Source organism: Neoarius graeffei, chromosome 11 (genome assembly GCF_027579695.1).
Source record: "Neoarius graeffei isolate fNeoGra1 chromosome 11, fNeoGra1.pri, whole genome shotgun sequence".
Classification (NCBI taxonomy): Eukaryota; Metazoa; Chordata; class Actinopteri; order Siluriformes; family Ariidae; genus Neoarius; species Neoarius graeffei.
Window position 1 is genome coordinate 53,940,135 of NC_083579.1, and position 21,836 is coordinate 53,961,970.

A 21,836-nucleotide genomic window follows, 5' to 3' on the forward strand; every position below is an offset into this window, starting at 1 on the left:
CTATCATATTTTGCATAAAGCTGTTATCATGCTTGATCTGAATCTTTCTAACAGGAAATTATATCTAGTGACCACTAACATCTTAAAATTATCTGCCAGTGATTAGTTGTGAGTGTCACGGCTATGAGTGCAAACTTTTCATCCAACAAGGCAGCTGCACACCAACAGTAGGCGTTGCTAAGTTTCTTGTTCTGGAATCAGGTGTGTGACTGCTTGTGTAGGAAAAAATGTTATTGCTTTTCTCTTCCATTCTTCGTTTGCTGTGTACAGTGGTGCTTGAAAGTTTGTGAACCCTTTAGAATTTTCTATATTTCTGCATATGACCTAAAACATCATCAGATTTTCACACAAGTCCTAAAAGTAGATAAAGAGAACCCAGTTAAACAAATGAGACAAAAAATATCCTACTTCGTCATTTATTTATTGAGGAAAATGATCCAATATTACATATCTGTGAGTGGCAAAAGTATGTGAACCTCTAGGATTAGCAGTTAATTTGAAGGTGAAATTAGAGTCAGGTGTTTTCAATCAAAGGGTTGACAATCAGGTGTGAGTGGGCACCCTGTTTTATTTAAAGAACAGGGATCTATCAAAGTCTGATCTTCACAACACATGTTTGTGGAAGTGTATCATGGCACGAACAAAGGAGATTTCTGAGGACCTCAGAAAAAGCATTGTTGATGCTCATCAGGCTGGAAAAGGTTACAAAACCATCTCTAAAGAGTTTGGACTCCACCAATCTACTGTACAGTCAGACAGATTGTGTACAAATGGAGGAAATTCAAGACCATTGTTACCCTCCCCAGGAGTGGTCGGCCAACAAAGATCACTCCAAGAGCAAGGCGTGTAATAATCAGCGAGGTCACAAAGGACCCCCAGGGTAACTTCTAAGCAACTGAAGGCCTCTCTCACATTGGCTAATGTTCATGAAATAATTCCCATGAGAATTTAATTTCTTTAAGTCATTTTCTCTCAAAAACGTGTGGCAAATTGATTTATTATTTTTGCCCCCACAAACATGAGGCGAGCATACTGAGGGATTAAGGGAGTCAAACAGTGACAGTTTAAAATTGCAATACGTTGTAATACTACAACTGTCCACCAGGGAGCGCGACGCAGGGGTTTAAAATCACCGAGAGCATGCCTGAATATAAAACAGCCTCATTATGACGAGCGAGACATCTCGAAACAAACAAAATTTATTTAAACTAAGAATTAAATAGTTAAGAGGTAATTAAACAAACACAGAAATGAATGAATAATAACATTAAATAAACGAGTATATAAATGCAAGAAAAATGAACGGAAAAAAGAAAATTAATATAGCGATAGCCAAATGAAATAATGCATTATTTTTAATACTTCAAAGCATCTATCTTTTTTTTAAATAAGTATTTATATAATTTACCATTACTCTGTGCAAGCGATCCGGAAAGACTGCAAAGAGAAACAGGAACTGTCCCAACAGCCGTGGTGCGCACACGGCGCTTTTTAAATGTGACGCGTAATTCCGTTTCCAGTAATTTCTACGGGCAACAAAATCTGAGGTACGCGTGAAGAGTGTTCCAGAAGTCACCTCCTCCTAGCCTGACTGTTTAACGCGGCTGCCTGTAAATATAATTCGTCCTGTACTTTTGAGGAAACATGGCTAAGTGGGGAGAAGGAGACCCTCGGTGGATCGTGGAAGAAAGAGCGGATGCTACAAATGTCAACAATTGGCACTGGTAAGATAAGGAAAGGACACGAAACCGGCATGTGGCTATTGATAACCATCTAGGTTAGCATCTTTGCTAACCATCTAGGCATAGCCTGGAATATCACCGGCGCGCTAGCGTAATCGGCTACTCTCTCTCATATATATATATATATATATATATATATATATATATATATAGGACCGGGATCATCTTCATATTGTGACCCATTATTGCACATTCCGGGACATGCTGTATAGCTTGGACTTCAAAACAACCCATACTCATACCCCTTAAACGTGTCCGCTTTTCAAATTTGCTTATTTTAGGTTTTTATTCTATTTATAGAATTACTTTTGTCTTTATTTTTTTATCATAACTGTTCAAGCACCAGTCACCTAAGCGAATTCCTTGTATTTGAGAGCGGACTTGGTAATGTTCTGGTTCTGATATGTGACAGATTTTTTGGGAGGTCGGCAGTTAGCTTAGACATGTAGCATTGTTTTCCAGGCGCTGTGTTAGCTAGCTAGCTGGCTCATTAATCATGATCTGGACTCTCCGTAGCCTCTGATCGTGTTGCTTCATTTTGGTCCACAGTCGAGGTGACTACAAAAGGAGGGTGCGATGGGTTCTGGGTTCCCCACAGCGGTGCGATGGGTTCTGGGTAACGGGACACTGGCAACATGAATAACGAGATGCTGCCGATATGGACAGGAGGTCCATTGCTTTGGGCAGATGCTTTCCAGGCTGTTCTTGTTGTTTCTTTCCTTGTTTTCTCTACGAGTGAATAGTCTAGAAAAAAAAAATCCGCGCTATTGCAGCAACAACGCCTAGAACATGTTTACAATACCAACAACGACTCCTTATAGTAATAAGCGCATATGGCTGGCTTTAAATCATGTCTGAGTGTCCATAAGCTTACCAGAAGAATGTTCATAACTGAGTACGCTTACCGTTTCAATTCCATTCATTCATCCTGTGCAGCTGCTTTTTCTTGGTCAGGCTCGTGGTAGCTCTGGAGCTTATCTCGGGAGTACTGGGGTGAGGCAGGAATACACCCTGGGTAGTAGTAATAATACATTTTATTTCATAGGTGCCTTTCTGTCACTCAAGGTCACCTTCCAAAGAGTGCAAAGTAGACACATTAAATAACAACATGGAGTATACAACATTAAAAACAAATTAAAATAAAACAATGCAATTGAGTCAGTGAAATAGAAAAGGCAGTCTTAAAGGGCACATCTCGGGTAAATTCAGGAGCAAGATCAATTTATTTTATTTTATATTAAACTTGTCAAATATGTGTCACATTTTGTATTTTGTGCAATATTTTTTTTTTTTTTTTTTTACCTTGCGCAATACCAGAAATATTCAGTTGAAATCAAGCCATTTGAGGCGAATTGGTCTGCCTCTGAAAAAACTTGGCATTTAGATTTCCCGGCAAACATTGATTTTCGTGACGTCGTGTGTGGGACGCCTCCTTCTGAATCCTACGTCAGCGCTGGCTTGTTTATGAGGAAACGACCTGGTGGTTTTCTGCAAATTTCTTCAACGTTATCACGTAATTATTAAAATGGTTAACAGATGTATCACAGGAGGGTGTAGCAACACCAATCATGATGGGATTAGTACTCATCGTTTTCCAAAAGACCGGACAATGAGAGAGAAATGGGAGCACTTGGTCTACACAGGCTGTGCACTGAAACCGTGCAAAGCTCGCGCAGCCTGCTGGCGCTTCCGCAGGTGACGTCACGAATCTGGATCCAGACTCCCTTGGGATTTTTCCAGACGCGTTTTTTAATTTTTTTTTTTCTGCTGTAGACAGCTGGCCTTGTACAAAATTACCCTTCTGGATGAGTGTGTAAAGGGACATACCTTCATATTTAAAAAAAAAAAAAACGAAATTGGTCCCGGATATGCACTTTAAACAGGTAGGTTTTGAGTGTGGACTTGAATTGAGTGAGAGTTTATGTTCCTTATGACGGGTGGTAAAGAATCCCAGAGCTGGGGAGCAGAGCGGCTGAAAGCTCTACTCCTAATGGTGATGAGACGGGCGGAGGGGACAGTCAAGTGAATAGAAGAGGATGATCTGAGGGAGTGGCAACATGGAGAAGATTGGAAAGATGTAATGGAGCAAGATTATGAATGGTCTTGAATGTGAGCAGAAGGATTTTGTAATCGATGTGGAATTTGACCGGGAGCCAGTGAAGCTGTTGCAGGACAGGAGTGATGTGATGAATGGAGGCCGTTCTGGTGATGATACAGGCAGCTGAATTCTGGACCAGTTGAAGCTTGTGAAGAGATTTGTGGGTGAGACCAAAAAGGAGGGAGTTGCAGTCGTCCAGGCGGGAGGTGACGAGGCTGTGAACAAGGATGGCAGTGGTAAGGGAGGGGCAGAGGCAGTTGATGTTACGCAGATGGAAATAGTATGGATAGTTCATCAAAGGACAACACACAATATACCGTAATCTCCATCCATTGTTGATCCTGCTTATTTTACTGACGGTCGTGGGTGAGCTGGTATAAAACTATATAAGATGGTTATCAGACCTGTGATGATGTATGGGGCTGAAACTTGGGCTCTTAAAGTGCCATTCCACCATTGGACGTATTTTTTTTGGCATAAAATACAATATATTTTATGACAACATGACTAGACAGAGAAATCTTTTAGCTTCAAAATGATATATCAAACAATTTTTTGACAACGAGTGATGTGATGAATGGAGGCCGTTCTGGTGATGATACAGGCAGCTGAATTCTGGACCAGTTGAAGCTTGTGAAGAGATTTATGGTGATGTGATGAATGGAGGCCGTTCTGGTGATGATACAGGCAGCTGAATTCTGGACCAGTTGAAGCTTGTGAAGAGATATTAATTTTGCGACCAAAGTCACCTACCCTTTTAATTTCCGCGCGGTAGTGAAATGTGATGTCATCGGCAGGTTCCCCTTCTTGTGTACCACGTCACGTGTGACGTGGCACAGATTATCAGCAATGGCGGATAGAACGCGGTTGTCAGCTTCGGAAAAGAAGCGAAGGAAAATAGCAAGTGATGCCCAAAGGAGACGGTCGATGGTGAATATCGGCACAGCAATCGACAAGTGGAAATCGCGTTCTATCCGCCATTGCTGATAATCTGTGCCACGTCACACGTGACGTGGTACACAAGAAGGGGAGCCTGCCGATTACATCACGTTTCACTACCGCGCGGAAATTAAAAGGGTAGGTGACTTTGGTCGCAAAATTAATATACTTGTCGTTGTCAAATTGTTTGATTTATATCATTTTGAAGCTAAAAGATTTCTCTGTCTAGTCATGTTGTCATAAAATATATTGTATTTTATGCCAAAGAATACATCCAATGGTGGAATGGCACTTTAAGAAGAGTGAAGAGATGAGAATGCTGTGTTGGATTTTGGGTGTAAGCCTACGAGACCAGCTGAGAAGTGAACAGGTATGAAAACAGCTTGGAGTAGCATGCATCAATGAAAGTTAAAGAATCAAGACTTGGGTGGTATGGGCATGTCAAGAGAAGCAAGGATTATATCAGGACTGCCTTAGAGATGCCAGTAGTGGGTAGACGAAGTCGAGGAAGGCAGAAGCTTTGGTGGAGTGACTGTGTGAAGAGGGGCATGCAAGGAAAAGGGGATTTCTGCACAAGAGACACATAACAGAAAGAGGTGGCGTACACTGACCAAAGTGGTTGACACACACACACACACACACACACACACACCCCAACGGAAACCAGCAGCCTGAAGGAGAGGACGTTGGTGGGCAGCCATTGAGAGACTGTCTAACCCCTGTATCAAGGGGAAAATGACATTTAGATGATCTGGGTGAGCTGGAGCCAATCCCAGCTGACATTGGGTGAGAGTCAGGGTACACCCTGGACCCTCTAGCGGGATTAACGCAGAGAGACAGCCGTTCATGCTCACATAAACTCCTATGGACCATTTAGAGGAGCCAGTTGACCTAATTTGCATGTATTTAGACTGTGGAAGGAAACCAGAGCACCCAGAGGAAACCCACACTGGCATGACAGGCCTGCCTCCTACTCTCTGGCTACATCCACACGACAACGGCAACGAGATGTTATTTAAAAATATATCTCGTCCAAATGGACAACAATCAGTAAAATATCAGGTCCATATGGCAACGCAACACTTGCTGAAAACGATGCAATACACATGCCACACCTCTAGGGGCGCTGTAAGACGGTCCCTTCGGAGACACCAGAACAATAGAAGTAGTAAGGACGCATGCGCATAAACTATTATGTGCGAGACTTCATATTAGCCACAAAGTCAGGAAAATCTGTTTGTAAAATTACATTATAATGACCAAATACAATGAAAAGTATTTTTCCAGTCTCACCTGTGAAAGGTAATCCCGTGTGATCTCGTTTGGACGGCAAACCTGTTGGTACAGTTAAACGCAGCTAATCTTTATTCTCCGCTTTGACCTCTCCAAAATGGCGGCGAGGATGACGTATGATTCTACACGGAAGGTGGCGTCTTTAATGGTCCGGAATAAATTGAATGATACACGTTGATGGATTAATTTGCTCCTCTACGCCCTTTTTGAGGCATGTATTGTAGGACTTAAACCAACATCTGAAGAGGTGAGATTGCTTCTTTTTTTTCTCTATTTTTGCTGGCGGGATTGACTCTGCCCTAAGGGCTATTCTCTCTCTCTCTCTCTCTCTCTCTCACTTTGCACCATTACACAATAAATATTCACAGTGAAAATATTTTGTAAGCGCGTTTCATGAACCAAGTTATAGGATTTGTTGACAACTCGCATCGCAATGAGATGATCATTGGCACTACTGGTGTTAAGAATCAGACCATTTCATAAATGAATATTTTGCTGTAGAGCTGCAGTGTTTGTACAATTGCATGTTTTTGCAGTTACTGTCACTATTCTGCTTCTTGCATTACTACTGTGAACTAACACTGAACATAATAATAATAATAATATCCAAGCTCGTGTTCCACTCTCACTAGTGCTCTGTAAGGCTTTTTCCTGGTGATATTCGTTACACTTCTACCCGGCGTGAAGCACTCACAGTCATGTGGTTGTGACGTCATCGTAAACAAATCCGTTTTACTCATCCAGACGACTTCACAACGGCAACGTTGCCAGATCTTTCCACTCTGGAACCCGTTCTCAAAAAGATTGCGTTTTGGGCACCCAAAATGCCGGTGCCGTGTGGACGCCAGGCCTAAACGATAAGCAATTGTATCGGAGTCACCTGAATCCGTTGCCGTGTGGACAGGGCCTCTGTAACAGGGTCTTTCAGGGAGATTTTGTGGCAAACATCTATCTAGAATTAAATCAGTATCAATCCATCAATCATTAAAATCAGGACACAAGTGTTTTACTGGGAAATATACCACTCATATATTTTTCATACAAGCTTCATCCAGAAATCCAAAACCATTATATAAATCTCTGTATGTCACTTGTGAAGAAATAAATGAATTGTTTTGGGTACTTTTTGTTTGTAAACATGTTTTTGTATAAAAAAAAAACACACATTAGCTTAAAGATATGAAGTTTTTATCTCCTCGTGTTGAAAAAAACCTCATTTTTCATACAGAAAGCCTCTAGCTGACCAGCAAGTTCAAATCCAACAAAGTTTTAGTGAATGAGGAGTGATACCCACAATCCTTCCTTTTCTTTTCTCTTTTCAGTTGCCATTAAGTCAGTTGTATTGCAAGTGAACAAAAGGCATTTATGCCGTGTGTGCAGTGATTTTTCTTCATGCAGATAACATCATGCAAATATTGCACTTTGTCATTTCTTGAATGTTCTCAAATATTCGTCATACTGAACATGCTGATGTAAAACTTGCTATGCCCCTGTATCTGTGATTTTTTGGATTTGTAAACCCAAGTTGTCACTCTTTTTTTGGTTAGGACGGAGAGGGATGCTACAAACTGGTCATCAGAGAAGTTGAAAGAGCTTCTGGTGGGCTTGCAAGTAGAAAACGATGAAGGCAAGTGTGAAATCACAGAGGTCAGCAAGATGGAAGGAGAGGCCTCGATCAACAACCGCAAAGGGAAGCTCATTTTCTTCTACGAATGGAACTTAAAGGCTAAGTGGAAAGGTGAGAACAAGATAATTGTAAAGCACATCTCAACATGTAATCGCAGGTGGAAGTAGTGGTGTGCGTGTTGCTACATAATCACCGTTATGACTGTCGGAATGAATGCAGCTGTTCAAATTTTCCATACCATTTACTTATCGTGGCGCATTTTTATCAGTAAAATCGTATTTTCTCCTTGTTAAAGTGACGATGTTCCCCTTGTGTGGTTTATGTAACATGAAGGAAGAGTGTAGTGATACTGTATGTGACAGTTTAAAATAAGTACATCTCGTCTCGTCTTCTTCCGCTTATCCGGGACCGGGTCGCGGAGGCAGCAGTCTAAGCATGGAAGCCCAAACTTCCCTTTCCCCAGACACCTCGGCCAGCTCCTCGGGAAGAACACCGAGGCGTTCCCAGGCCAGCTGAGAGACATAGTCCCTCCAGCGTGTCCTGGGTCTTCCCTGGGGCCTCCTCCCAGGGGGACATGCCTGGAACACCTCCCCAGGGAGGCGTCCAGGAGGCATCCGAAAAAGATGCCCGAGCCACCTCAGCTGGTTCCTCTCGATGTGGAGGAGCAGCGGCTCTACTCCGAGCTCCTCCCGAGTGACTGTGCTTCTCACCCTATCTCTAAGGGAGCGCCCAGCCACCCTGCGAAGGAAACTCATTTCAGCCGCTTGTATCCGCGATCTTGTATTTTCTGTCATTACCCAAAGCTCATGACCATAGGTGAGAGTTGGAACGTAGATCGACCGGTAAATTGAGAGCTTCGCCTTTTGGCTCAGCTCCTTCTTCACCACGACGGACCGGTAAAGCGACCGCATCACTGCGGAGGCTGCACCGATCCGCCTGTCGATCTCACGCTCCATCCTTCCCTCACTCGTGAACAAGATCCCGAGATACTTAAACTCCTCCACTTGAGGCAGGACTTCTCCACCAACCTGGAGAGGGCAAGCCACCCTTTTCCGGTCGAGAACCATGGCCTCGGACTTGGAGGTGCTGATTCTCATCCCAGCCGCTTCACACTCGACTGCAAACTGCCCCAGTGCATGCTGAAGGTCCTGGTTTGAAGAAGCCAACAGGACAACAACATCCGCAAAAAGCAGAGATGAAATCCTGTGGTTCCCAAACAGGATTCCTTCCGGCCCCTGGCTGCGCCTAGAAATTCTGTCCATAAAATTTATGAACAGAACCGGTGACAAAGGGCAGCCCTGCCGGCGTCCAACATGCACTGGGAACAGGTCTGACTTACTGCCGGCAATGCGAACCAGACTCCTGCTCCGTTCGTACAGGGACCGGACAGCCCTTAGCAAAGAGCCCCGAACCCCATACTCCTGAAGCACCCCCCCACAGAATACCACGGGGGGCACGGTCGAATGCCTTCTCCAGATCCACAAAGCACATGTGGACTGGTTGGGCAAACTCCCATGAACCCTCGAGCACCCTATGAAGGGTATAGAGCTGGTCCAGTGTTCCGCGACCAGGACGAAAACCGCATTGTTCCTCCTGGATCCGAGGTTCGACTATTGGTCGAATTCTCCTCTCCAGTACCCTGGAGTAAACTTTCCCTGGGAGGCTGAGAAGTGTGATTCCCCTATAATTGGAGCACACTCTCCGGTCCCCTTTCTTAAGAGGGACCACCACCCCAGTCTGCCACTCCAGAGGCACTGTCCCCGCCCGCCATGCGATGTTGCAGAGGCGAGTCAACCAAGACAGCCCCACAACATCCAGAGACTTGAGATACTCAGGGCGGATCTCATCCACCCCCGGTGCCTTGCCACCGAGGAGCTTGCAAACCACCTCAGTGACTTCGGCTTGGGTAATGGACGAGTCCACCTCTGAGTCATCAGCCTCAGTCTCCTCAGTGGAAGACATGACGGTGGGATTGAGGAGATCCTCAAAGTATTCCTTCCACCGCCCGACAATGTCCCCAATCGAGGTCAACAGCTCCCCACCCGCACTGTAAACAGTGTTGGCAGAGTACTGCTTCCCCTTCCTGAGGCACCGGGTGGTTTGCCAGAATTTCTTCGAGGCCGACTGATAGTCCTTCTCTATGGCCTCCCCGAACTCCTCCCAGTTCCGAGTTTTTGCCTCCGCAACTGCCCGAGCTGCAGCACGCCTGGCCTGCCGATACCCGTCGGCTGCCTCAGGAGTCCCAGAGGTCAACATGGCCCGATAGGATTCCTTCAGCTTGACGGCATCCCTTACTTCCGGTGTCCACCACCGGGTTCGGGGATTGCCGCCACGACAGGCACCGGAGACCTTGCGGCCACAGCTCCGAACAGCTGCGTCCACAATGGAGGTAGAGAACATGGTCCACTCAGACTCAATGTCCCCCGCCTCCCTCGGAAGCTGGGAAAAGCTCTCCCGGAGGTGGGAGTTAAAGACCTCCCCAACAGAGTGCTCGGCCAGACGTTCCCAGCAGACCCTCACCATACGTTTGGGCCTGCCAGGTCTGTCCAGCTTCCTCCTCCGCCAGCGGATCCAACTCACCACCAGGTGGTGATCAGTTGACAGCTCAGCCCCTCTCTTCACCCGAGTGTCCAAGACATAGGGCCGGAGATCAGATGAAACGACTACAAAGTCGATCATCGACCTCCGACCTAAGGTGTCCTGGTGCCACGTGCACTTATGGACACCCCTATGCTCGAACATGGTGTTCGTTATGGACAAACCGTGACTAGCACAGAAGTCCAATAACAAAACACCACTCGGGTTCAGATTGGGGAGGCCGTTCCTCCCAACCACGCCCCTCCAGGTGTCACTGTCGTCGCCCACGTGAGCATTGAAGTCCCCCAGTAGCACAATGGAGTCCCCAGTCTGAGCACCCCTCAGTACCTCTCCCAGGGACTCCAAGAAGGCCGGATACTCTATACTGCTATTTGGCCCGTAGGCACAAACAACAGCAAGAGCCCTCTCCCCAATCCGAAGGCGCAGAGAGGCGACCCTCTCGTTCACTGGGGTAAACTCCAACACATGGCGGCTGAGCTGGGGAGCTATAAGCAAGCCCACACCAGCCCGCCGCCGCTCACCACGGGCGACTCCAGAGAAGTGGAAAGTCCAGCCCCTCTCGAGGAGCTGGGTTCCAGAGCCCAAGCTGTGCGTGGAGGTGAGCCCGACTATCTCTAGCCGGTACCTCTCAACCTCCCGCACAAGCTCAGGCTCCTTCCCCCCCCAGCGAAGTGACATTCCATGTCCCAACAGCCAGCCGCTGTGTCCGGGGATCAGGTCGTCGAGGCCCCTGCCTTCGACTGCCACCCAATCCACACTGCACCAAACCCCTACTGCTACCTCTGTGGGTGGTGAACCCACAGGAGAAAATAAGTACATATGCATTAGTATTCAAATGTGTCCAGACACCAAATGCAATTAAAATTTAAATACAGGTTTAAAGGAGCTTGATGGCCATAGTCTATATTGTTTTGTTTTTTATCAGAAATACTTGTTAAATAAAAATGTGCATATTTTTATGTAAAGCATTTTGTTTTCTTATTTTAGGGACCTCGAATTCAGGGATCAAATACAAAGGCGAAATTGATGTTCCAAACCTTTCTGATGAAAATGATGAGGATGACCTGGATGTAAGTTATTCTAGTACCCAAAACACCTTGATTTCTGTATTATGCATTTATTTATTGGGTTTTATTGGGTTTTTCTTTTTTGCCCTCTGAGAAAAACATCATGAAATTCAATTGTGTGCCTAACTGCAGTGTGTGTGTGTGTGTGTGAGATTTACACGCCTATCTAAATTATTCATGTCTATTCACTTGAGTAATTTTCACTTCCAACGATTTTCTCAAGCTGTTTGATAATTGTGACCTTTTGTTTCTCGGTGGGGGAAACAGATCAGTGTGTCCCTTTGTAAAGATGAGCCTGACACACCACTCTTCACTTTGATGAAAAATGAGGGTGCACAGAAAGTCCGTGAGGCACTGAGCAGCTACGTTGAGCTTCTCAAAACAGGTTAGCCATTCTTACATAGCTTCCGACGGTTTTTGTTAATACTCCAGTAAAGAAGTAGCATCCTTTTATCCTGAACTTGGGTATTACAAGAGAAACTGTGTTACATGTATGAAAGGGCTACAGGCAAGGTGTGGCATCTTGACAGCGAGTTGGCTTCCTTTTGTGCAGGATAGTAGTACACTGCAGTTGCAAGGAGGAAACACTAGAGGTCGATAGATGAAGCCAGATTTAGATTTAAAGGTCCCATTGCATCGTTTTTTCATTAATTGTGTGGTGGTTTCTAGTATGAATGCCCTGTGAGCCGGTTTTGGTGAAAAAAATGCTGTGGTTCTCCTGTTTCAGGCTGTTCTAGTTTGGTGGAGGAGTGGGTGGCGGGAGAAGACAAGATTTCAGCTCTTACTCATTAATATTCATGACCTGTAAACGTGTTACCTCTGATTGGCTCACAGCACTGTGATGCTACCTCCAGTGGGTCAGAACAAGCGGATGTGGCTGTCTTTGTAAAAACTGTTTTGATTGGCTATTATGGTCTCGACATTGATGTTTTGACCAATAACAATGTAGCTGACACGAATTTTACATCACATTCAACAAGATTAAAGATGGCGACTTACAAATGTGTAAACATCGTTGGAGTTAATAAAGTTTGAACAGCATGAAGGAACATACCCCAACCCCCCTGAAATTAATAAAAAAAAATTCTCAACGGATTTGGCAGAATATAAAAAGGTCGTTTTTTACTCAGAAAAAGCGGAAAACCCTCATCCCTGCCTAGCTTGTGACCATGTCATGCATGCTAACGTGGAGAATATGAACATGCTATTTTGTAACAAAAACCAAACAAAAAGTTCATGTTTTACTTACAGCTTGTGAGCTGGTGGTCGATCGTCTTGAAGGCACCGGAGTTTGAAAAGTCACTGTGGTTGAAATGATCAGAACACAGTACTAACATTGCATTATACTTCGCTGGTGGTGTTCCAAAGATAAATTCCAACCATTTCTTCTTCACCTCTTCTATCTTAGGCAAGAAATGCAACGTTGATGTGTTACTGCCACAAGTAACACAGGCAAGAACTTGTCCAGACATGTTTTCAACTTGCTGTTAGGTCCTCTTCGTTAGCTACTGACGAGATGGGCTCTGCTATCTCTCCTCTCACTTAAATCCGAACTTTCTTCCCGTGGGCGGTCACAAGCCAAGGTGGGCGAGGCCATGAGTATTAATTTTCGAAGTGACGCAAGTTCGTACGGCTTTTTCAGATTCGCTCGTTTTTCTAACTATTTTCTTTCATAAGCTAATACGGGGAATGGGAGTAGAATTACATTTTCGCTTGCATATGCAACTCGGAGTGAACTATGGTATTTCAAAAAGAGCCAGTATTAAACGTTTTTGGTGGAAGGGCACCTTTAAATCTAAATGCACCATGAGGAGCCTGAGGGAAACGGAATTTAAATGCACTGTATACTTGTGTATGGATGTATTGACAAAGTTCTCTTGAATCTAAATATTGAAGACACCTAAATGTCAGGAAGTATGCCAGTAAGAACAAATTAGAAAGTGTCATTTTATAAGTCTGTCTTTAGTTTTTGGGGATGATCACTAGTGCCACAAATACCGTTGGAATACTTCTTTTCTCCAGGTTTAGGAGTGATTCAGTATGTTGGCTTTATACTGTATGTATGCAGGTTCATGATGAATTTGTCTGACCTCTCATTTGCAGAGTTCACACAGGGTATGATCTTACCAACAGCCAATGGTGTGACCAAACAGCCAACCTCTCAGGCAAAAGTCAAGCTGGACAAAACCCAGGTAGGTGTGGACATGTAATGATAAAATTGATTTTGAGTGGTGTTAATGAATTGAAAGACTGGTTGTATCAGACTTGGGCTTTGACTTAAGGAGTGTCGTTCCCCCCCCCCCAATGTACAGATTGGCTCGGGTGGCACAACTGCCCCTCCCTGCACAGGAGTGAGGATTCCCACTTGCAAGTTCTCGCTGAAAGACACTTTCCTCACTTCACCGGAGGAGCTCTACAGAGCTTTCCTCAACCAGGAGGTCAGTATAGTCCCATTTCTTAACATATGGAAAGTGCTTGGGAGTAATTTTCTTTTTATGATGTAGCGAATTCTCTCAAAAGCAGTTTGTTTGTTTGTTTGTTTTCTTTTTTGGCGTGCATGTGTAGATGGTGCAGGCATTTACACATACAGCTGCTGTGGTTGAGCCAGAGAAGGGCGGCAAGTTCCGCCTCTTGGGTGGAAATGTATTCGGAGAGTTCCAGGAGCTGGTGAGAATCTGCTTATTTATATATAGAAGAGTATAGACCCCTTCGCATGTTTGTAAACAAACCGACCGTTGCTAGGATGCACGCGCAGCCTGGACTCAAACAATGACGCTGCCCATAGACCGGCATTATGAGCTGTCAGATTATGCAAAACAATTGTCGTTACAAGATCGAGAATGCTACATAAATAAGTTAACTCTAACAAGTGAACATCGCCTACCGGATCCGTATTTAATTAAAGAGTGGACAGACGATGTTAGTAAGTTCCCTGGTATACAATGGCCAGATATATACTCGTACCTTATTGACAAGACTTCAGTGTACACCCACGAAAAACTTCGTGCCTACAAGTCTTTAGACGCATATGATTATGTGCAGGCATGTACAGAACGTGTTTTACACTGAAATTGATAAACTTCTGTGCTCTGAAGTCAAAAATCTTACCAAGTCAGCGTCAAGGTCAGAAGGTTGCTATGTATGAAGCCTGGGTGGTATACAACAAGCTGGAAGGCTACGTTTTGACAGCCAGTTGCACATGTATGGCAGGGTAAGTAATCCCCTACAAACAAAATTGCATGCAAAGCTAAGTTAACATGCTAACAATATTCATTACATTGTGTAACTATGACCCAGCTAATCAGACAAACGTTACCAAAGTATTTTGCTACATCAATAAACGAAGACTAGAAAGAATAAAAAAGATTTGATAAATAGCCTGATCTTACCTGTGATGAAGTGGGTGCTGCAAACCTGCACATTTTTGATAGTGCTTTCATCCCAGTCTACACGTTTGATGGCTTGTAGCCATAGACATCGGCGTTTTTTTTTTTATATAATTTTTTTTTTTTTTTTGGAATGGGTGAGATCCTGCTGGAATTCTGTACATTTTAACCCCATCACTTCTATGATTCTGACACCCGACAACACAACAACTAGGCATTTCTTCCAAATATTTCTTCTCGTCTCTACCGTCGCCAAAAGTCAGTCTGACCGTCGCTGAGTCTTTTTTGAGTCCAGGCTGCGCGCGCAATTTTCTCTTGCGTATGAATGACGTTTACTGCGAAGGGGTCTATACACCAAATTATACTTGGGTTTAATGGATTGTGACTGAAAACCTTTTTGGGGTTTCCGCAGGTTCCTGAGGAGAAGATAGTGATGAAATGGAGGTACAATACGTGGCCAAGTGGTAAGAGAAGATTTTAAGAAGCAACAAATTATATTCAACAATTTGCATTAATATGGAGGGCAGAGTGCCAAATTTAAAAAAAGTCATTGCATTAATCACTGTCCTTTTAATAAATACATAACTGTTATTGATGGATTCATTTAGCTCTATCATTTGCTTAATGATTTTGTTTGAAGAATTTATTGATTGATATTTACTGATATTTTTACATGAAGAGAGCAATGTGGCTGCCTGTTATCTAAAATTTTGAATTTTATGAAGGAAAAGAACCATGGATGATTTTATCCAGATCCGGTCTGTTCATTAAGTCTTTATAGACATGTATAAAATGCTTTAATCATCTTTTTCTATCTTTACAGTGAGAGAAATCCAAGTTGTTTGCCTAAACATTTTGTTGTATGATGTACAAGTTAATCTGCTTATTATAAAAATCTTTTTCCATTATATTTATGGCATGCCTAAATCAAGGACCAAACGTTGAACACATTTGCTGTTTGCTTTTTCAATTTGCTCCACTTTTCTTTGTCTTGTATGTCCATGTCTACACTGGGATGTAGAGCACTATGCAACAGTGACCCTGACCTTCATAGACAAGGGCAACGAGACGGAGCTGAAGATCGAGTGTCGAGCTGTGCCAGAGAGTGAGGAGGATCGCACACGAGAAGGCTGGCAGAGGTACTACTGCCAGGCCATCAAACAGACATTTGGCTTTGGTGCACGACTCTGCTGAGATCCAACTTCAACCATCACTATTTTGGCTTTTTCTTCCCTGTGTACAAATGAGCACCTGGAATGTGACTCTACTGAAAAACAGACTTGTTGCACCATGTTCTAATTTTTTTTTTTTTTTTTTTTAATGTCAAATTAGAAGAGAAAATGAAGAGATGCTATGATTGATATGGAGTAACAAAGCAAGAGAGTTGAGTCATTTTTATGTATCATCTGCATGTGTGTAAATTTTTTTTTTTTTTTTTTTTTTTTTAAATTGTAGCGCAGTAAGTTCTACATTTGGCACTCTCACCTGACCTTGTCTGGACAGGAACAGACTTGACTGATTGCTTGCTTTCTTTGAATTGAGTGTAACTTATTGATCTATGGCCAAGACTTGTCAAGTAGGACTGAGAAGAGCAGAATACATTTTCAAACCACTAAATTAATGTTTACTGATTGGATGTGACTATTAGAAATGTTCATTTCTATAAATGTCTCAACATATCAGAAAAGGACGCAGGCTTGACCCAGATACTGTCTTGTATGTTCAGCAGACTATGTATTAGAACGTGTCTAATGCACAAGTGGACTCCCCCCCCCCCCCCCCCCCATGACTACTTTTGTATTCATTTAAAGTAATGTCTAATTTCCCAAGTAGACTTTTATGTATGTCATTCAAATGAACAGTTTTCCTCAAGACATGCAGAAAAAGTATATGAACTTGCTTCATAAAGTCTTGTTTAAAAAAAAAAAAAAGGAAATACTGTAGGTTTATAGAAATCTGATTTTATTTATTTTACCTCAATTTGGAAACAGTTTCAACTGTTCCATTCACATTTTCTTAAAATAAAATTACATTTTCATCATCCTCTCACTCATTTCATAATGCTCAGTGCTGTTTTTCCTCTGCTTGTATTGCTACTGTGTTATATTACATAAGACCAGAAACTAGCTTTCAAAACTCAACATCCACAGGACATCTTTACTGAAAACCTTAAAACATAGTATTTTAGCTATAAAATGCATCATCTTGTGTGTGTTTCCTCACAAAGCCTCTTTTCGGTTGAATTACATCAATAGTAAAGCTGGTTAAGGAACAGTATTGTACATTGATAACAGTTATGAATCCAACAGAGGAAAAAAGTAGAAGTGCTCAGAATAGGAAAAAAAAAATCCCCCTCTTGTAGAATAAACACAAAGTAATTTTCCTTATACAGATTTAAAACTTTAGTAAAGTCATGAACATCCAAGATAATTGCATTAACATTTTCACAAATGTATACTGGCATTTTTGTTTTATCAAGTACTAAGGTTTTTATATATATATATATATATTTAAAGTTTTCTTTGCATTTTAATTCTGCCTCAGTAGCAAAAAATTCCAAATTAAAATTTTTTTTCTGGGAACTATTAAAAGAAAAACATGGTGGGTCTTCATAAATATTGCTGTGGTTTTCACTGAGGTAAGCTCCAGGGCCAGCTAGAAGAGTAAATAACTGACAGTTGAATATCAATAATACAGATGATGCAACATGGAGAATACTTAGACCGTTTCCCCCCCCTCGTATCTATTGTACAAAAAATGTTGAGAGGATCCAAGTCCTCCTGCCCCATGTTTACACCATGCAGTAGAATGAATGAATCTTCAGAGTGAGACTCACTATTTCAGCAGATGTTATCAAGGTGACTTCAAGCAGATGACAAGCTCAGACTCCTGACCAAACGGGAGATAAAAATCAAGCATGAGCAAAATGAATATACCCCAACATATGCACACTTGTGCAGAGAGCTACATTTTCAATGCAGAGCTCAGAGTGGCAGTGTTACCCTGCACAGATAGTTAAAACAATCTCACTTGAAGCTTAGGGCATTGCATTAAAAGGGTTTAAAAACATTTCCTACGCTAGAGGAGTCTGAAGGATCAGTGTTGTGCCTCTTGGGCAGCTGCTCCTTCTCTGGTGACTTGGTTTTGATGGACCCGTTGTGCCACATCTTTCTAGAATGGAGGTACACGCTGATTCATTAAAAAAAAAAAAGCATGCAACTACAACATGACAGTGAGCCCTTGGCAGATCATCTCCAAAGCATTTGATATAAGAGTGTGCTGAGAAATAATACATGCAATGCTGAAAGCTGGATATGTACCTGTGCCCCAAACAGTTCCCCTTGGCTTTGCTCTCTTTATCTGTTGACGAGCCGGAGGCCTGTTCCGCAAGCTCCTTCAAGAAGTCAAACAGCTTCTCAGACTCAATGCATTGTTTCCTATAAGATGTAGGAAGCAGTGAATATGGTGGTATAGAGGATTAAAGATCTCACTTACAGTCAAAAAAAGGACAAGCAGAATAATAAGTAAGTGAATTGTAAATCTAAAATGAGATCTTTTGAACCACTCACATGTGGTTGATGGACATGACTCTGCTGTTCTTGGACTGAGTGATGACACTGGTCTTGGTGAGCAATGAGATCAAGAACATTTCCAGAGCTTTAGCTGAGTTTAAAGTCAGGGAACATAACAGCGTTCACTAACATTGGGTAGATGAACAGCAAACAGTATTCTTAAAGGATACATATGATCACAGGAACAGCAGTGGCCATTCTGCCCACCTCCGTATCTTTCTGCATGATTTTCTTGATGCGACCCTGCTTAGGAGTGTAAGACAGGCTGGGCTCAGAGTGAGGAGGCTTCAGCCACAGAAAAACTTCCAAATTACCAAGAAACCTCTGGTGTTACTCACGGGTGGAAAACGAACGTTGTATTTTCTTTTCTGTCCAGGCATTTCGGTCCTTTCAATACCCGATTACGGGTTACATTTTTACTATTTTGACAGTTTGGTGTTTGGCTTTCCATTTGTTTACCTTTCACAGGAAGCCCAGCATCTCAACTGAACAGAGGTGATTTTCACAGAGACCACGCCCACAAACTCATGCTACGTCATTATCTTTTTTTTCTCTAAATCAGGTAAACTTTTTTGTTTTCGAATATTGAGTGGCTGTATATATGTTTTGCTATATTTTAATTACAGTCCTGGATACACCCTGACCATTTTTTAATATATATTTACTTCTTAAAAAAGGTATAAATCCTTTTTTATGATTATAAAAATATATAACTTCTTTTTTATTACAAAGATGTATAAATACACACTTAACTTCTATGTTTGTTTGTTTGACTTAAAGGTGTGCAAACGTATGTCGTCTACATTTAAGCGTTTAAGCAGTCGTTTTATTATTTTAGGAATTTGGATATTATTTTATCCTTTTAATGATATGATGAAGTGTAGCATAACAGACATAAAGGAGGAAAGCTTTATTATGCACTTTATTGTCCATACCATACTATATATATATATATATATATATATATATATATATATATATATATATATATATACACACAGGGCGGCACGGTGTTGTAGTGGTTAGCGCTGTCGCCTCACAGCAAGAAGGTCCGGGTTCGAGCCCCATGGCCGGCGAGGGCCTTTCTGTGCGGAGTTTGCATGTTCTCCCCGTGTTTGCGTGGGTTTCCTCCGGGTGCTCCGGTTTCCCCCACAGTCCAAAGACATGCAGGTTAGGTTAACTGGTGACTCTAAATTGACCGTAGGTGTGAATGTGAGTGTGAATGGTTGTCTGTGTCTATGTGTCAGCCCTGTGATGACCTGGCGACTTGTCCAGGGTGTACCCTGCCTTTCGCCCGTAGTCAGCTGGGATAGGCTCCAGCTTGCCTGCGACCCTGTAGAACAGGATAAAGCGGCTAGAGATAATGAGATTATATATATATATATATATATATATATATATATATATATATATATATATATATATATATATATATATTGCATTGGCATCCCTCTGTCTCAAGAAACAATGGAGTTTTGTGCCTTAGAGTTAGTCTATGATGGAATTGCAGCGCCGGCTGTGGCTGTAGAGCCCTATCCTGGATCGGCAGGTCCTGTTGCAAGTATCACAGGTAAAGACAGTGTCGTCCGAATGCGCTGACTCTGCTCTCTCATGTCTTCATGCTCTTTTCTCCTCCCACTGCTCCTCTCGCCTCCGCTCTGATGTCTCAACAGCAGACCTGACAGCAAGTTTCCAAGCATTACGGTTTATTGCCACTGCTTCAAAGCCTGCTGGTTCAATGCCACCCGCCTTGAGGTCCTGCTTACATACATCTTTGTAGCGGAGTGTGGGTCTTCCTGTAGGTCTGGAGCCAGTGGTAAGCTCATCATACAAGATGTCTTTGGGAATTCTGCCATCTTGCATGCAGGTGACATGGCCGAGCCAACGCAAGCGTCTCTTTGTGAGCAGGGCAAACATGCTGAGAGTTCCCGCCCATGCCAAGACATCCTTGTTGGGAATGTGGTCCTGCCAAGAGATACCAAGGATCCTTCTAAGGCAGCGGAGATGAAAGGTGCTGAGCCTGCATTCCTGGCGGGAGTATAGGGTCCAGCTCTCGCTACCATACAGCAGAGTGCTCAGCACACAGGCTTGATACACTTTGATCTTTGTATTAATGGTGAGCATGGAGTTTTCCCACACTCTCTTTGACAGGCGGGCCATTGCTGCTGAAGCTTTCCCGATTCTAGTGTTCAGCTCTGTGTCTAGGTTGAGACTGCTGGAAATGGTGGAGCCAAGGTAGGTGAAATCCTCCACCACATCTAGAGTGCAGTCGCCGATGGAGATGCAGGGTGCCAAGGTGACATCTTGGCCAAGGACATTCGTCTTCTTTATACTTATTGTAAGTCCAAATTCTCTGCAGGCATTGGCAAAACAGTTGATGAGATCTTGGAGGCCAGCCTCGGTGTGTGCTGTCAGGGCAGCATCGTCAGCGAACAGCATCTCATGAATGAGAACTCTTCGCACCTTTGTCTTTGTCTTTGTCTTTGGGTTGAAGACGCACCTTGCTGGCGACCATGGAGTGATCAGTGTCACAGTCAGCGCTGTGGTAGCTGCGTGTAGAGAGGACACTGTTCAGTGAGGGTCTTCTGGTGATGACTAGATCCAACTGGTGCCAGTGACGAGATCTGGGATGCCGCCAGGACACTCTGTGGTTGAGCTTCATGGGGTAGAATGTATTTGTGATGCAGAGGTTGTGAAAAGAGCATAGCTCAAGGAGTTTTTGCCCGTTCTCATTGAGGTTGCCGACGCCAAAGTGACCAATGCAGTGGGGCCAGGAGATGTAATTGGAACCAACCTGTGCATTAAAGTCACCGAGCAGGAACAAGTGTTCATTGGTGGGAAGCTTCTCGATGGCGGTCTCGAGCTCCTCATAAAATTCATCTTTCGCCTCTGTTGAAGAGCATAAAGTTGGGGCATAGACGCTCACGATGTTCACGGGGCCTGAGGTGGTTGTAAGGCAAAGAGAGAGGATGCGGTCTGTGCCTTCTGATGGAGGTTCGATTGCAGACAATAGGGAGTTTCTTACTGCAAAGCCTATGCCGTGCACACGGTAATCCTCTGGGGCTTTCCCTTGCCAAAAGAATGTATAGTCCTTTTCTCTAAGGCTGCTGTTTGATGGGAGCCTGGTTTCCTGCAGTGCTGCAATGTCTATCTCGAATCTCTTGAGCTCCCGACTGATGACTGCTGTCTTTCTTGCATCATCAACTTGTTGTAGGTCGTCAGAGAGGCCAGGACGCATGGTCCTGACATTCCAGGTTGCCAATCTCAGCGCTGGCAGCTTTCTTGTTTTGTTTCTTGTTTTTCCTGGTGCACGGTTTGCAGTCAGCTCTTCGGTTTTGTCCTGAGCTCCAAGCACCCATTGGAGCAGGCAGACTGTGATGGTCAGCACCTTACTGGCTGGGGGCTGCCGAGCTTGAGGGAGGCGGTAGCTGACCAGTGGGAAGCGATGGTCCCTCCCACCGTCAGAGACAACCCATAGCGTCCGAGCTCACGTCAACTCGCTTCGGACTTATAA

The 21,836-nt window shown here is 43.5% G+C and overlaps 2 protein-coding genes across 2 annotated transcripts; one reads left to right on the top strand and one right to left on the bottom strand.

The window, feature by feature from the left end:
• Window positions 1-1,524: 1,524 nt before the first annotated feature.
• Window positions 1,525-16,706, top strand: ahsa1b (AHA1, activator of heat shock protein ATPase homolog 1b). The gene is made up of 9 exons (XM_060933053.1): window positions 1,525-1,724; window positions 7,620-7,810; window positions 11,285-11,367; window positions 11,632-11,749; window positions 13,468-13,556; window positions 13,677-13,802; window positions 13,930-14,031; window positions 15,163-15,214; window positions 15,772-16,706. The coding sequence occupies exons 1-9, from the start codon at window positions 1,645-1,647 to the stop codon at window positions 15,942-15,944; spliced, it is 1,014 nt and encodes a 337-aa protein (XP_060789036.1). The 5' UTR covers window positions 1,525-1,644; the 3' UTR covers window positions 15,945-16,706.
• An 897-nt stretch (window positions 16,707-17,603) lies between these two features.
• LOC132893890 (dr1-associated corepressor) lies at window positions 17,604-18,702 on the bottom strand. The gene is made up of 6 exons (XM_060933054.1): window positions 18,661-18,702; window positions 18,493-18,565; window positions 18,320-18,413; window positions 18,071-18,187; window positions 17,828-17,921; window positions 17,604-17,639 (listed from the first exon to the last, which is right to left on the bottom strand). The coding sequence occupies exons 1-6, from the start codon at window positions 18,700-18,702 to the stop codon at window positions 17,604-17,606; spliced, it is 456 nt and encodes a 151-aa protein (XP_060789037.1).
• Between the last annotated feature and the right edge of the window lie 3,134 nt (window positions 18,703-21,836).

Excerpts from the sequence above, each read along its gene's own strand:
- ahsa1b (XM_060933053.1), top strand. The coding sequence starts at position 1,645 with ATGGCTAAGTGGGGAGAAGGAGACCCTCGGTGGATCGTGGAAGAAAGA. Across the intron at positions 11,750-13,467 it reads CGTTGAGCTTCTCAAAACAG|AGTTCACACAGGGTATGATC; the intron begins GTTAGCCATTCT and ends TCTCATTTGCAG. Across the intron at positions 13,557-13,676 it reads TCAAGCTGGACAAAACCCAG|ATTGGCTCGGGTGGCACAAC; the intron begins GTAGGTGTGGAC and ends CCCAATGTACAG.
- LOC132893890 (XM_060933054.1), bottom strand. The coding sequence starts at position 18,702 with ATGCCTGGACAGAAAAGAAAATACAACGTTCGTTTTCCACCC. Across the intron at positions 18,188-18,319 it reads GTCATGTCCATCAACCACAT|GAAACAATGCATTGAGTCTG; the intron begins GTGAGTGGTTCA and ends TACATCTTATAG. Across the intron at positions 17,640-17,827 it reads ATCCTTCAGACTCCTCTAGC|GAGTCTGAGCTTGTCATCTG; the intron begins GTAGGAAATGTT and ends CCGTTTGGTCAG.